The sequence below is a fragment of the Hyaena hyaena genome, unplaced genomic scaffold (genome assembly GCF_003009895.1).
Source record: "Hyaena hyaena isolate Hyena2069 unplaced genomic scaffold, ASM300989v1 scaffold_70, whole genome shotgun sequence".
Lineage (NCBI taxonomy): Eukaryota > Metazoa > Chordata > Mammalia > Carnivora > Hyaenidae > Hyaena > Hyaena hyaena.
The window spans coordinates 3,484,510-3,502,202 of NW_024080701.1; the positions used below are offsets into that span (position 1 = coordinate 3,484,510).

Genomic DNA, 17,693 nt, shown 5'->3' on the forward strand with positions numbered 1-17,693 from the left:
AGTATGGATTTCATTCACCAAAGCAGAGATGAAACAAAATGCTATGTACACAGGACTGTTTGTGTTGACTGAATTGATTAATTATGCGCTGGCCATAGGTGCCTTTCTCTCACCTCCAGAAAATGAGTTAGTTCTAGAATATCTAAATTTACCTTTAGGATAAGCCTAAATGACCAATCACCTTTTGAAAAGAATTCTAAATCCAGAGAAATCCAAGAAGATCAGTTTAGTTCATAACTAAATGCAATATCCTGAGGACATATGATTCAAGAAAATCCCAAATGGACTGGAAATCCATGAGGCAGAGGGAGGGAAACTAGTTTTGTAAACTCAATGAGTCAACTTAACTCTAAAGGATTCTTTGGTATTTAAAATGTAAAGACAGGGGCTCCTGGGTGGCTCAGTTGGTTAAGCATCCAACTTTGGTTCAGGTTATGATCCAGTGGTTCACCAGTTCAAGCCCCACGTTGGGCTCTGTGCTGACAGCTCAGAGCATGGAGTCTGCTTCAGATTCTGTGCCTCCCTCTCTCTCTGCACCTCCCCTGCTCATGCTGTCGTTCTCTCAAAAATAAACATTAAAATTTTTTTTTAAATTTAACATTAAAGACAGTTTTTCCAGAATGAAATTACTCTCTATTTCAAAATATTTCCGCACTCTTTCAAATATATTAGAAGAGGAAAGTGAAATAATCATAATTAAAAGCATTTGTTAAACAGACATTTGATAATATTTAATCAAGTAATAGGCACTTGATAAATATTTGTCAAATGAATGAATGGCCATCTGAGATCAGGGCAAGTAAACAAGTAATTAAGACGAGGCAATCTAAAAATCAAGTACTGAATAATAAAGTAAATGGGGGAAAGTGGTAACAATTGATGAATGGGTAAATAGTATATGAATATCCTTTAGACTTTTTATATTTACAGTTTTTCACAAATTTGAGATTATTTCTAAATTGAAGGTTTTAAAAACCATGCTGGAACCCAGAATCTAAAGGTCCAACTTTGCCATTGGCCAGATCTACAAACCTGAGCAAGTCACTTAACTTTACTGAGGGTGTGTTTCTCCTTCCATAAAATGGAGCAACTATGTATCTACCTCACAAAGTAGTAACGAAGATAAAATGATAATAATGCCTGTGAAATCTCTGTTAAATCTAAAATATACAAATGTGAAGTATTATTAGTATCAGAAGTAAGAACAGGTAATGGGAGAAGTAGTCGGAGCTGTAATAATAATACTAACAATGATGATGATAGCTAACATATACTGGGCCCTTCTAGGGCTAAGCACTTTACATGTATTATCTCATTTAATCCTCACAGCCCAGCAAGGCATATGGTATTATCTCCCAGTTAGAGATAAACTGAAAGGTAGAAAGGTTGAATAACTCTGCCAAGGTTACAGAGCTAATCAGTGGGGTTATAAAGCAAACCAAGGATACCTGTTCTAGAGTCCATGACATTGTGCTCTAATGATTCTACTCAAGAGAAGGGAACACATTTTATTCCTCCAAATATAATTCCACTTCTTTCCATTTTGAGTATTGTAACGTAGGGTATACTACACATGTGAGTGGTCACATAGCACAAATATACAGAATATCAGGGGTTTCTTATAGATCATTATCCTTTATGGCATATTTCAGTCCTTTTTCCAGTTTGTCATTATTTCCTTCTAATAAGTTAATAATTTCTTTTCTAAAAAAATCTTTTAGGGGTGCCTGAGTGGCTCAGTTGGTTAAGCATCTGCCTCCTGATTACAACTCAGGTCATCATCTCACAGTTCGTGAGATCAAGTCCTGGATCAGGCTCTACACTGGCAGCCCAGCGCCTTCTTGGGATTCTCTCTCCCTCGCTCTCTTCTCTCTCTAACCTCTCCCCCATGCACTTTCACATGCTCTCTCCTCAAAAATAAATAGACTTTAAAAAATAAAAATAAAAAATAAAAAAGCTTTGGAAAAAATCCTTGATATTTTGGAATCTATCTAAGTTTTCTACTTTTTCTCCTCAAATGGGTAGTCAGTTACATAGCACCACCAACCAGAAATGCTATCTTTACTACCAATTTAGATTTAGATACTCCTTTCTATTCCATTATCTGCTGTCTGTTCCTATAGCAAGAGTCACGTTGTTTGGATTACTAGAGCTCTTTAATACATTTAAAATCCATTAGACCTATTAACACTCCTAACTCTTTGGTTCAGCTTTTCCTAACAAATCTCACAAACTTTTTTTCCAGAAGAACTTACAACTATTTTGTCAAGTTCCAAAAGAGTATTTGGCTGGGAATGTACTGATTTTGTGGATTAATTCTTTAAAAAATTTTTAATCTTTGTAATATTGAATCTTCCAATCTAAGAATGAAGTTTGTCTTCTGATTTTTTTTTCTTTCATGGCTATCATAGTACAGTTTTCAAGTTTTCTTAAAATACAGCTGGCAAAGGAGTGCCTGAGTGGATCAGTTGGTTGGGGGACTTCAGCTCAGGACATGATCTCAGTTCATGGATTCAAGACCCGTGTCAAGCTCTATGCTGACAGCTCAGAGCCTGGAGCCTGCTTCGGATTCCTTCTCTACCTCTCTCTGTCCCTCCCCTGTTCACACTCTTTCTCTCTCTGTCTCTCAAAAATACATAAACATTAAAAAAAAATACAGATGGTAGATTTCTTACTTTTCTCCAAGGTATTTTATCTTTTCTCATGCTACAGTGAATGAGATCTTCTCTTTCATTACATTTTTTTTAAGGTAATCTCTTTACCCAATGTGGGGCTTGAACTCACAACCCTGAGATCGACAGTCATATACCCTAATGACTGAGGCAGCCAGGCACTTATCTTTATTTCATTTTCTAAAAGCTACTGTTTGTAAGGGATTCAAGTAATATTTGTTAAATGTATTAAAAATAAAAAATCTAATGGTTTTTAATATGAGTTCTGTAACCAATAACTTGACCAAGCTCTACTCTAGTTTCCATTTCTTTTTAAGTTAATACTACTGGGTTTTCCAGGTATACAATCATGACTAGTTTGCCTCCCCTCTAATACTGATATATTCTAGTTCATCCTGTGAGTCTATTTGATTAACTTCCAGAAAGTGTTAAATAACAGGAGCAATAATGGATTTCCTGCTCTTGTCTCTATAATGGGACTACATTAGCGTTTCATCATCACACATTATTAAGGACTTGAGTTCAGGCCAGTAATCCTGGAGGGAACTGAGGATGTTATCAAAGAGCTAACTTTCCCAGAAAATGCCAGGATTAATGGTTTCACAGGTGAATTTCAAGAAGAGTTCATTCCAGGAACATAAGCATGACAGTGTTATGTAATTGTTTTAAACTTGATTTCACCTGCTAATATTTTATTTAGTATTTCAGCATAACAAGTATTAATAAAACTGATCTGTAAATTCTACATTTTGTCAGATCTGAGGTCAATATAGTGTTATCTTTATGTAACAAATTTAGAAACTTTCTCTTTTCCCCTTGCTATGTTTTTTCCCCCCTTCATAGTTTATTGTCAAATTGGTATCCCCTTGCTATGCTTAAGAACAGTTTCTATGTTTTTGTTATTTACTTGGTGTTTAATTGATGATTTTTATTTATTTTTATCAATAAAAATTTTTAAATATAGAAAACTGAGAAAATCAGCATAAGAAACACAACTTTTCCCTAAGGTAATAGGTTTTTTACCTAAATGTAAGTAATATAGATTATTTTTCCATATGTATTTTTTGTGTATTTTAAGGTTTACCCCCAAATACTTTGATATGTATCTATAAGAAATTTTTCTTACATAATCATATCATTACTATATCTAATAACATTAACAATAATTTTTAAATATCATCTAATATCTTGAGCATATTCAATTTTCCTAATTATTCCCAAAATATCTATAGTATTTGATTATGTCTAAGTCATTTAAATCTAAATGAATCTCCCTTCCCTACCTCCAGTCTTTTGTTCTTGAGGACAGAATCCAGGCTAGATTTGCTATAAAAACTCCTGCATTCTAGATTTATCCTGAAATGTCCTGCATTTCCCATTTATCTTCCTTGTAGTCTTATGTTGTTCATATCTTCCCTGTATTTCCTATAAACTAGAAGTTAGACCTCAAGGTTTTATTAAGTTCAGGTTAAACACTTTTTAAATTTATTTTTTATTTTTTTAATGTTTATTTTTGAGAAAGAGACAGAGTGAGTAGAGGAGGGGCAGAGAGAGAGGGAGACACAGAATCTGAAGCAGGTTCCAGGCTCTGAGCTGTCAGCAGACCCCAATGTGGGGCTCAAATTCATGAACCATGAAATCATGACCTGAGCCGAAATTGGATGCTTAACCAACTGAGCTACTCAGGCACCCCCAAATTAAACATTTTATCATGAATATTTCATAAGTGAGGCTCTAGGCACTTCAAATTTTTAACAGCAGAAGATATAATTCACCAACTATACAATGGACTCAAAATTTATTATTTAATTTTTTTTGTATATTTATGGATATTTGTAACTATGACATCAGTTTTTGACATTTCATCACCACAAATAAAACCAAAAAAACCCTTTAGTGATTTCTTCTTCCCCCACAACATGCCTCTATCCCCCTAGACCTAAACAACCACTAATCTATTTTCTTTCCCTATAAATGTGCCTATTCAATTCATTTAAATGTAATCATATGTGATCTTCTATAACTGGCTTCTTCCAGTTACAACTGGGTATCAATTTGCCCATATTTGTTTATCCATTTATCAGGTGATAGGCATTTGGGTTGTTTCTATCTTTTATTATGAATACTATTAATGTATTATGAATACTATAACATGTGAATATATTATCCTATATTATTTAATTATAATAATACTATTATATAAGTTCTAAATACCATACCCTATCAGAATAGTATGATTTACAAACATATCTCTCCCATTCTATAGGCTTTTCATTTTCTTGAGTGTCCTTTGATAAAGTCCAATTACCTATTTTTTCTTTTATTACTCAGGCTTTTGCTGTCATATTAATCCACTGCCAAATCTGAGGTCATAATGATTTACCCCTATGACTCTTCTAAAAGTTTTATAGTTTTAGCTCTCACATTTAGGTCTTTGATCCATTCTGAATTAATTTTCATGTATAATGTGAGCTAGAGATCCAGATTCATTCTTTTGCATGGGGATATCCAGCTGTTTTGGTACCATAAACATTATTCCCTAGTGAATGGCCTTTGTATTCTGGTTGAAAAACAGTTGGCCACAGACATGTGGGTTTACTTCAATCTATTCTCATGATCTCTATGCTTATCATTATGTCATACCACACTGTCTTGATTACTGTTGCTTTGTAGTTGGCTTTGAAATAGACAAGAGTGAGTCTTCCAACTCTGTTCTTTTCCACGGTTGTTTTGGCAACTCTGGGTCCCTTAGAATTCCATGTAAATTTTAGAGTAAACTTGTCAATTACTAAAATAAATGAATAAATAAAAAGAGAAAATTCCCAGCTGTAATTCTGATGACAATTGTGCTGAATCTGTACATCAACTTAGGGAGTATGGCCTCTGGCGATTTATAGTAAAAAATATATTTGGTCGTCACTGTTTCTGGTATAGAGCTCCTAAAACCCTTAGAATTTCCAAAGGGATGAGAGGAATTTTTTAAAGTCTTTCATTGTGTTATTGAAGTGACTTTTAAAAAGCATCTAAGATGGGAGCTGGGTGCCAGAGGAGCCAACCACATAATCAGAGGGTTGGAATTTGAAGTCTTAACCCCTGACTTCTGGAGAGAGAACAGAGGCTAAAGGTTGAATCAATCAGTAATGACCAGTGATTTAACCAACCATGCCCCATATAAAAAGTCATGTTATCTACAAATAGGGCTAGTTTTACTTTTTCCTTTCCAATCTAGATACCTTTTATTTCTTTTTCTTGCATTACTAATTGCCCTAGTTAGAACCTCCAATAGAGTATTAAATAGATGTGGCAAGAGCAGAATCTTTGACTTGTTCCTGATCTTAAGGGGAAAGTATCTAATACATTTACAGCTGTGACTTTTTCATATATGTCCTCTATCAGGGTTGAGGACGTTCTCTTGTAAGTTTAAGTTTTTTTTATGATGAAGTGTGTTGGATTTAGTAAAAGCTTTTGCTACATCTAGTAAGATGATCATGTGGTTTTGTTTTTTATTGTTTATATGGTATATTACATTAACTGATTTTTAGATATTAAACCTATGTACTTTATTTTATATTCTATGAAGAAGTTCATTATGACATATTGCCCTACTGTTAGTAATGATAATAATACTGATGACCAGTTGCAGATGACAGTATGATACCTCCATTATAAAGTTTCACTTTTTTCCTTTATGACTAGCAGGTAATCTGAGATGACAATTTAGAACTATGTGAATACTGTTCCTTATCAACTCATATCTTAATGGGTTTAGCATCTATTAATGGTCCTTGTCTGAATCAAATATTTCCTTAGGGTTTGCAAAATGTTAATTATTCTAATTCTACTAAACCTCTATTAGCGAGCTAGCATTCATTTAGAAAGAAGAGCTTTACCTCATATACTGGTAATACTTGTTTACAATGAAATAGAATTCCTATTGAAAAGGTAGGATAAATGTTTAGTTCATTCCCTTTAATTGCCAATTTTTAGAGTGAAGAAATTATATAATAACCATCACCATGACAATGAACCATTGACTTGGAAAAATTATTTTTTTATTTAAGCTCTCTAAGTTTTATTAGGAACTCATAAATTTTCATGTACTTTGATTCATTCAATTATAGTAGTTACTTATTAGTATTATTTTGATGCTCCAATTGCCTAACTTAGATCAATGACAGCCCTTTCATGTTGGATCCTAGACTCTTTTGGAACAAACCCATCCTCACAAGCTTACCTAGTCCTTGGTCATGTATTTTCACCTGGTCAGGTACTTTTATAAGCCCTGATTTCTTTTAGTGAGTAATGGTACTTAAAGAGATCAAAATCTGGGCCTAGGAGTACTCACTGGTATAAGATTACATGGAACAGTTTAAAGAGTACTAAAACTATTTCTTGCAGTTTTTAAAAAAATTTTTTAATGTTTTATTTATTTCTGAGAGAAAGAGAGAGAGAGAGAAATAGCATGAGCAGGGGAGGGTCAGAAAGAGAGGAAGATATAGAAACTGAAGCAGGCTCCAGGCTCTGAACTAGCTGGCAGCACAGAGCCCAAGGAGGGGCTTGAATCCACGAACCATGAGATCATGACCTGAGCCGAAGTCAGAAACTTAACCGACTGAGCCACCCAGGCGCCCCTTTCTTGCAGCTTTTAAAGGATTACTCTGTGAAACCACTTGAACACAGCATTTTTTAGGGAAGTACTTTTTTGTGACAGACAATATTCTGAGTTTCTTCAATGATTATTAACTGTTTATGTTTTCTCCCTGTTAAATTATGAAATTTTATACTGTCTGATAAAATCCATTTTTCAAATGTATTTGCACAGAGTCATATAAAAAATCTTTTATAATCCTTTTAATTTATTCTGTGTCTGTAGGTCTATAGTTTTTTTCCCATTCTCCTTCCTAATTGCCTGTATCTGGGCTTGCCCACTCTTTCTTGATTAGGATATATAGTAGATAATCAATTTGTTTGTTGACTATTTTCTTCTTTAAGAAAAAAATCATTGAAGTTATGTGCCAATTCTACCGTTCCACTGGCTCTTTTAGGCTTATATTATCATTCACTCTTATCAAACTGCTTAACAAACAGGAAAAAGAAATTCATTCTTTCTTTAGACAAATAAAGAATACAGAGTAGAATAAAACTCCTTACATTTAAATACTGGAACATAAAAATCAGGATTCTTAATGGAATTGAGTTTAACCCATACATATAACATTTATTTCTATCTAACTATATTGAGCTTAAAATAATTAGCAATTTAAAAAAATAATATCCTTACCTCTTTTGTGGTACCTGCTCTTCCAGGTTCATGACTTACACAAAAAGGGCCAGTTTTCCATGCCTCTGTGTCTCCACAGTCACAAAATCCCCCTCCAGTAGAAGTATGCATCTGACAAATAAAAAATGAGTTTGTCTTGATTTCAAAACATATTACAAAGCAAGGAAGAATGAAGATGACTCAAATAATAAATGCTCCCCAATACTTAAATCTTAATTGCCTTTAATGAAATAGAAACTATATCAAAACCACTTTAGTTAACAAAAAAATAATCTAAATATTTAATCATAACAAAACTGAGCCTTCAAATTGTTAAAATTTTGAAACATGGGGTGCCTGGGTGTCTCAGTCGGTTGAGTGTCCGACTTTGGCTCAGGTCATGATCTCATGGTTCGTGAGTTCGAGCCCCATATGGGGTTCTGTTCTGACAGCTCAGAGCCTGGAGCCTGTTTCAGATTCTGTGTCTCCCTCTCTCTCTGATCCTCCCCTGCTCATGCTCTCTCTCTCTCTCTCTCTCTCTCAGAAATAAATAAAACATTAGAAAAAATTTTAAAATAAATAAATAAATACTTTTTGAAACATGCTTTGAAATATCTAATTTTTAAATAACAGTTTTTAAAATTGTGTACTAATAGAGAAAAGAATGTGAAATATGCCCCCCAAAAATTCACTATGCAACACCTAAAATGCTTGAGTAATGAGATTTTTCTGCTTAAACACACTTTTAAAACTCATTTTAGTACTTGTATGTTTAATAAACGTATACAATATTTACAACTATTTGATATATTATTGTACCTAAACTTTTTACAACACTTTTCCTTTGAAGGTTCCTGCAAACAAAAAAATGATGCGATATATGAATCCAGATAGAGGATGACAATAATGGCTTGATTTTGATTATCCCCCCAAATTTCCCCCTCCAAAACACACAATGAACAAGGAAAGCACTAAAACCACAGGACTCATGTTTGCAGCATTACTGAACGATGAAAAATAAATGCCACAACCTTCAAATGACTTGTTCCATTAGAGTTCCTGTTGCCAATTACTTCAAGCTTACAAATGCAGACAAGAGAAGAGTTTAAGAGACCCCATGAAAGAGAAGAGAAGGGTACAGAGGACTTAGATGAAGCACAGACAAGATCATGGTGAGGAACAAATACTGAACACTGGTAAGACTTGGGAGTTCACAGGCAAAGAGATCAAAAGTGAGTAGTACCAGAAATGACAACCTCAGAGAAGCACTGCTTTTGGAGGAAAATGAAATACATTAAAAAACGTGATAAGCCTTTAAAGATGTGGCAGTAAATGAGAAAAGGAAACAAGATGGAAAAATTAAGGATCCTACAGAAATGAGTGAAACAGCACACCTCTCATCTCATCTCACTCTACTGCCAACATCATCTATAAAAAAACTACACAGAAGAGGGCAGAACAGACAGGAAAGAGCATTTGTAAACCCTGTTCATGAAGTGAAAAAGAAGACATAGCCCGTATTCATTTTAAACTATTACCAGTGTGCTTGGGTGGCTCAGTAAGTGTCCAACTTCAGCTCAGGTCATGATCTCGCAGTTTGTGGGTTCGAGCCCCATATTGGGCTCTGTGCTGATAGCTCAGAACCTGTGTTTGCTTCAGCAGCACATACACTAAAATTGATAGCTCAGAGCCTGGCGCCTGCTTTGGATTCTGTGTCTCCCTCTTTCTCTGCCCCTCCCTCAGTTGCACTCTGTCTCTCTCCCTCAAAAATAAACATTAAAAAAATTAAAAATATATATACAAAACTATTACCAAAAAAGGCAAAAAATGCAATAAGACAAAGCCCAATCACAAAACTAAAGAAAACTGTAATGTAATGCTCTAAAGTTAACTACATAGCCTCAAACAAGCATTTAGAAAGCGCTTAATCAGATTAAAGCACCTTTAATTAGAAATAAAGAAACTAAGAGCAAAAGTGGACACAAAAGGAATATATGAGACTTGACTGAACTCAGGAAAAAAATAGCAGAAAACCAGAAAAGCCTACTAGAAATGAATTCTAAATTACAAAGTGCCCAAGACAAAAGACTCAAATGAAAAATTAATAAATAGCATTGAAACAAAGCAATCAAAAAAACAATCATGAAATGATAATGCAATGAAGCAAAGACATACAGGTCAGAGACAAAATGTTTGCAAGAGAAGATAGACATAAAAGAGCCAACCGAAGTATAAATGGAGTCACCAAAGAAGAACATCTAAACAATGGAAAAGAGCTGATATTTAAAACTATGAAGAGTCTGGGTGGCTCAGTCAGTTAGGAATCCCACTCTTGATTTTGACTCAGGTCATTATCTCAGTTGTGAGATGGAGCCCCACTTTGGGCTCCATGTTGGTTATGGAGCCTGCTTAAGATTCTCTCGCTCCCTCTCCCTCTGTCCCACCCCTGCTCATGCTCTTTCTCCCGAAAAACAAAAACAGAAACTCCCACTGTAATCTAAGGAAACTTCGTGAAAATAAAAGACCTAAATCTAAACATTGAAAGCACTCATAACTAAAACTCAACCCAGTATGATCAACTCTGAAATATATCCTACTAAAATTGTCAGACATTATTTTTTTTTATTTTTCAATGTTTATTTATCTTTGTGACAGAAAGATAGGGCATGAGTCAGGGAGGGGCAGAGAGAGAGGGAGGCACAGAATCCAAAGCAGGCTCCAGGCTCTGAGTTGTCAGCACAGAGCTCGATATGGGGCTTGAACCCATAAACCACAAGATCATGACCTGAGCTGAAGTTGGACACTTAAACCAAGTGAGCTACCTGGGTGCCCCTAAAATTTCTAGACTTTAAAGATAATGTCCCAAGGCCTTCTAGCAAAAAGATGAAATAACATAATAGCAAGAAAATTAGACTGGTATCAGGCTTCTCAATAGCAACATGTAAAACAAGACAACAACAAAGTTGTGTTTTCAAGGAAAGAAAATGCAAACCAAGGATACTGTCTCCAACCAAGCTGTAAAAATACAATTTTGAATGTGTCATTACTTAGGGAATACAGTATACATGCACCCTCTTGGAATCTACTTAAAGAGAGATGGGCAACTTTATATATAAAGGAAGAAATAGTGAATATGTTAGGCTTTGCAAATCACACAATCTTTGATGAATTACTCAGTTCTACTATTGTAGTGCAGAAGGAGTCATAGACAATAAATAAATAAATGAGCATGGCTATGTTCCAACAAAATTCTATGGGCACCATCTATGAGAAGCCTTCAGCTAACATCATCCTCAACGGGGAAAAACTGAGAGCTTTCCCCGAGATCAGGAACACGACAGGGATGTCCACTCTCACCACTGCTGTTTAACATAGTGCTGGAAGTCCTAGCATCAGCCATCAGACACCAAAAGGAAATCAAAGGCATCAGAATTGGCAAAGAGGAAGTCAAACTTTCACTCTTCGCAGATGACATGATACTCTACATAGAAAACCCGACAGACTCCACCAGAAGCCTACTAGAACTGATCCAAGAATTCAGCCAAGTTGCAGGGTACAAAATCAACGTACAGAAATCGGTTGCATTTTTATACACCAATAATGAAGCAACAGAAAGAGAAATCAAGAAACTGATCCCATTCACAATTGCACAAAAAACCATAAAATACCTCGGAATAAACCTAACCAAGGATACAAGAGATCTGTATGATGAAAACTATAGAAAACTTATGAAGGAAATTGAAGAAGACACAAAGAAATGGAAAAACATTCCATGCTCATGGATAGGAAGAATAAATATAGTTAAGATGTCATTACTACCTAAAGCACTCTACACATTCAATGCAATTCCAATCAAAATTGCACCAGCATACTTCTCAAAACTAGAACAAACTATCCAAAAATTTGTATGGAACCACAAAAGACCCCGAATAGCCAAAGTAATACTGAAAAATAAAACCAAAACGGGAGGTATCACCATCCCAGACTTCAGCCTCTACTACAAAGCTGTCATCCTCAAGACAGTATGGTATTGGCACAAAAACAGACACATAGACCAATGGAACAGAATTGAGAACTCAGAAGTGGACCCAAAAGTATACAGCCAACTGATCTTTGACAAAGCAGGAAAGAATATCCAATGGAAAAAAGACAGCCTTTTTAACAGATGGTGTTGGGAGAACTGGACAGCAACATGCAGAAGAATGAAACTAGATCATTTTCTCACACCATGCACAAAAATCAACTCAAAATGGATAAAGGACCTGAACGTGAGACAGGAAACTATCAACACCCTAGAGGAGAAAGCAGGAAACAACCTCCTTGACCTCCACCGCAGCAACTTCTTACTTGACACATCCCCAAAAGCAAGGGAATCAAGAGCAAAAATAAACTGTTGGGACCTCATCAAGATTAAAAGCTTCTGCACAGCCAAGGAAACAACCCAGAAAATTAATAGGCAACCAACGGAATGGGAAAAGATAGTTGCAAATGACATATCAGATAAAGGGTTAATATCCAGAATCTATAAGGAACTCACCAAACTACACGCCCGAAAAACAAACAACCCAGTGAAGAAATGGGCAGAAGACATGAACAGACACTTCTCCAAAGAGGACATCCAGATGGCCAACAGACACATGAAACGATGCTCAGCATCCCTCCTCATCAGGGAAATACAAATCAAAACCACACTGAGATACCACCTCACGCCAGTCAGAGTGGCTAAAATGAGCAAATCAGAGAACTCTAGATGCTGGCGAGGATGTGGAGAAACGGGCACCCTCCTACACTGTTGGTGGGAATGTAAACTGGTACAGCCCCTCTGGAAAACAGTGTGGAGGTTCCTCAGGAAACTAACAATAGAACTCCCCTATGACCCAGCAATAGCACTGCTAGGAATTTACCCAAGGGATACAGAAATGCTGAGGCATAGGAGCACATGTACCCCAATGTTCATAGCAGCACTCTCCACAATAGCTAAAACATGGAAAGAGCCTAAGTGTCCATCAACAGATGAATGGATCAAGAAGATGTGGTTTATCTATACCATGGAATACTACATGGCAATGAGAAACAATGAAATCTGGCCATGTGTAGCAACATGGATGGACCTTGAGGGTGTTATGCTGAGCGAAATAAGTCAGGCAGAGAAGGACAAATATCATATGTTTGCACGTATAGGAGGATTAGGAGGAACTTGACGGAGGAACAAGGGGGAGAAGAAGGGCGGAAATGGTGGGGGAAAGGGAGAGAGGCAAACCATGAGAGACTCTTGAATGCTGACAAAAACTGAGGACTGATGGATGTGGGGGGGAGGGGGGATGGGCATGGAGGAGGACACTTGTGGGGATGAGCACTGAGTGTTATGTGGAAACTAATTTGACAATAAACTATTTGTAAAAAAAACAAAAAAAACACACAAAAAAACAAAAAAAAATTCTATGGGCACCAAAAGTTTAATTTTATATAATTTTTCTGTATCATGAAATAGAACTTTTAATTTCACATGATTTTCATGTGTCATAAATATTATTTTTCTTATCTTTTCTCCAGTCATCTAGAGATATAAAAACATACTTAGCTTGCAGGCCTTACAAAAATAGGCAGTGAATCAGATCTAACCCACAAACTTTACTTCACCAACTCTTAGAGGAAGGGTTTCATCTGACCAAGAGGTGACTAGGAAGACTTTAGAAAAAAGGATAGACAGTGAACATTTTACAAATTTAACTGCAGAGTTAAGAACAAATCACAAGTAAGGGCTCGAACTCATGAACAGTGAGATGACTTGAGCTGAAACCAAGAGTCCAACACTCAACTGATTGAGCCACTCAGGCACCTCCCACCCCAGTTATTTTTATAATTAAATGTTAGAGATCAGGTCTACCTATGATCTAGTCGTTTGGATCCTAACACTTTAAGAAACATTTATTGAAAGCTTTTATGTCCCAGGTACTACGAAAGACATAGGAGGTACAAAGTACACAAGACCTGGGCCTTGTCCTGGAGAGCTATGGTCAGATGGGGATGAAGGACACATAAATATATCACTGAAATTTAGCAAATGAAGATAGAGACATACACAGGAAGGGGGCACAGAAAAAGAAGACTGGTAGTGGGCTTTGTTTTCTTCTCCACGTTTATTCTAATTGACTCTGGAATGTGTTCAATAGAAGGATACGAATGTTACAAGCTGGACTGGTTTGTTATCCGCTTCTAAGATAGAAGAAGACCCTAGTTAGGTGAACTCAGCCACTATTTTTGTTCTATTTGATCAAAGTTATATTATGTGATCTTTACTTCTTAGAATTTGATCTACTTATCAAATCAAGGACTCTGGTCCTGTCAGCAAGAATGCTGGCAAAATAAACAAAGACCTTGTTCCTATTATCCAGGAAGATGGCAAAATTAAGTAGCAATGCAAGAGTAGTTCATATTCACCATTCCAAAATAAGCCAAGAGAAACATTAAAGACAGTCAAGAAAATATAGTTCAATAACACTGGTTAATTTCTTAAAAATATTTATTTTTGATAGAGAGTTAGAGACAGAGTGTGAGTTGGGGGAGAAACAGAGAGCAAGGGAGACAGAATGTGAAGCAGACTCCAAGCTCTGAAATGTCAGCACAGAGCCCAACGTGGGACTCAAACCCACGAACAGTGAGATGATGACCTGAGCCAAACTCGGATGCATTTTTTTTTAAGCTGGGTTCAGTTTGAAAAATTTCTGTTTGGGGTGCCTGGGTGGCTCAGTCGGTTAAGCATCCAACTTTGGCTGAGGGCATGATCTTGTGGTCCGTGGGTTCGAGCCCGCATCGGGCTCTGTGCTGACAGCTCAGACCCTGAAGCCTGTTTCAGATTCTGTGTTTCCCTCTCTCTCTGTCCCTCCCCAGCTCGTGCTCTGTCTCTCTCTGTCTCAAAAATAAATAAACGTTTAAAAAAATTTTTTTTGTTTAAAGGATTAAAGGTTTCTGCGAGTTCTGAAGGTTTCTGTACCACTACTTGTAACACATTCAATAAAATTCTTTCCTGAAGCAATGAGGTAAAATATACTCAGAACCTTTGAAATTCAATTTTCAATGAATACGCTTTGTTTTTCAGAACAGTTATAAGTTTAAAGAAACAGTAAGCAGAAAATACAGTTCCCATATATCCCTTCTTCCCTTGGCCACACAGTTTCCCCAATTATTGACATCTTGCCTTAGATTGGTACATTTGTTGCGACTGAGGAGTCAATGTTGATACGTTATTTTTTGATACATTATTATTAACAAGAATCTACATTAGGGTTCTCTGTGCTGTACATTTTTTTTTGGTTCTCACAAATTAATAATGACATGTATATAATACCACTACAGTATCACACAGAATAAACATCCCCTGTGCTCCACCTATTCATTCCTCCAACCCTCCCACCATCATCCCCCAGGTCCTGGGAATAGCTAACCTTTTTATAGCCTCTACAGTGTTGCCTTTCCCAGAATGTGGGAAAGCTGGAAATAGCTGTAATCACACAGTATACAGCCTTTCAGTGGCTTCCTTCACTTTGTAATATGCATTTAAGTCTGTGCCCTCAGTTTTAGTGGCTCATTTCTTTTTATTACTGAAGGATATTCCATTGTACTGGTGTACCACAGTTGGTTTATCCATTCATCTATTATGGACATCTCGGATGCTTCCAAATTTTGGCAAATATGATAGATGCTATAAACATTCTTGTGCAGTTTTTTGTATGGACATAGGTTTTCAGTTTATTTGGGTAAATGTCAAGGAACATAACTCGTGGATTGTATGGTTACAGTATGTGTATTTCTTTTTTTAAATGTTTATTTATTATTGAGAGAGAGCAAGTGGGTAGGGAGCAGAGAGAGGGAGACAGAGAATCCGAAGCAGGCTCTGTGAGCCCGATGTGGGACTTGAACTCACAAAATGTGAGATCATGACCTGAGCTGAAATCAACAGTCAAATGCTTAACCGACTGAGCTAACCAGGTGCTGTTTTTGTTTGTTTGTTTATCAATTTTGGGAGAGAGAGAGAGAGAGTGCAAGCATGAAAGATCAGGGCAGAGGCAGGGGAAGGGGGAGAGAGAGAGAGAGAGAGAGAGAGAGAGAGAATCCCAAGCAGTTTTGGCGCTACCAGCACAGAGCCTTCTGGCAGCTCTATGAGAGGCTCAATCCCATGAATCATGATACCATGACCCAACCTGAAATCAAGAGCCCAATGCTCAAGTATGTTTACTTCTGTAAGAAACTGACAAACTGTCTTCCAAAGTACTATTCTGCATTTTCCTTAGCAACGAATAAGAGTTCTTGTTGCTTCCATCCTCATCATTTGGTGTTTTTAGTGTTTTGGACCTTGGCCATTCTAATATATGCAGAGTGGTACTTCATTCTTGTTTTAAGTTAATAACATACGATGTTGAGCATTTTTCATGTACTCATTGGCCATTTATATATTTTCTTGATAAAGTTTGTTTCAGATCTTTGCCCATTTTTTAAATGTGTTGTTCATCTTCTTATTGTTTAATTTTAAGAGTACTTTGTATGTTTTGGATACCACTCCTTTATCACATACATATATTGCAAAGACTTTCATCTAGTCTGTGGCTTGTTGTTTTTTTTTATTTTCTGAAATGCCTTTATTTTTTAATCCAGTAATTCCACTTCTGAGAATTTATTCTAAGGAAATAATCCTACATATAGAAAAGTGATTCACACATAAAGATGTTTATAGCAACAATGCTTATCATTAAAAAATGAAACAACTGAATCCTAATTACATTCCCCCCACTAATAGGTAAAAAGTTCAAATAATTATCACTAAATATTATATACACAATATGTTTAAAAAAAAAAACAAAACTTGAATGCATAATTTTACGTATTTTGCTTTTTCCATATAAAAGCATACCATGAGAGGGCGACTTGGGTGTCTCAGTTGGTTAAGCATCCAACTACCGATTTCAGCTCACATCATGATCTCACGGTTCGTGAGTTCAAGCCCTGAATCAGGATTCACACACGCTGACAGTGTGGAGCCTGCTTGGGGTTCTCTCTCTCCTTCTTCCTCTTAGTGCCCCTCCCCTGCTCATGTATGCACGCTCTCTCTCTCAAAATAAACAAACTTTAATCTTTATGCTACACTGTAGTCCATCATCTAAGTTTTTAAGTGTCATTATGTCTAAAATAGGATATACATACCTTAATTTAAAAATACTTTATTGTTATAAATGCTAACCATCATCTAAGCTTTCAGTGAGTTGTAATCTTTCAAGTTCTTAAAATAAGAGTCCAGTGAAGTATACCACACTGATGGACTCTTTCTTGCATGCAATGCTGTTTGATGGTTTATCTACACTAGAATTTCTTTCAAAATTGAAGTCAATCCTCTCAAACTCTGACACTAATTTATCAACTAAGTTAATGGGATCTTTTGTCACCATTTCAATAATATTTACCAGGAGTAGATTCCATCTCAAGAAACCACGTTCTCTGCTCATTCACCAAAATCAACTCCTCATCCATTAATTATAGTCATGATCATGAGACTGCAGCAATTCAGTCACATCTGTAGCCTCCACTGTATATTCTAGTTCTCTTGCTATTTCCAATCTGCAGTTACTTCTTCCACCAAAGTCCTGAAACTCTCAAAGTCATCCATGAGGGTCGGAATCAACTTTTTCCACATTCCTGTCGTGTTTCTTGCTCTTTGCATGAATCATGAATGTTCTTAATGGCATCTAAAATGATGACTCCTTTACACA

The 17,693-nt window shown here is 36.2% G+C and overlaps 1 protein-coding gene across 1 annotated transcript in view; it reads right to left on the reverse strand.

Moving 5' to 3' along the window:
• UBR1 (ubiquitin protein ligase E3 component n-recognin 1) overlaps positions 1–17,693 on the reverse strand; it is a 137,534-nt gene that overhangs the window by 91,846 nt on the left and 27,995 nt on the right. Inside the window, exon 4 of the mRNA XM_039232795.1 lies at positions 7,954–8,064. Coding sequence (XP_039088726.1) covers positions 7,954–8,064 — 111 coding nt within the window. The remainder of the gene's footprint in view (positions 1–7,953; positions 8,065–17,693) is intronic.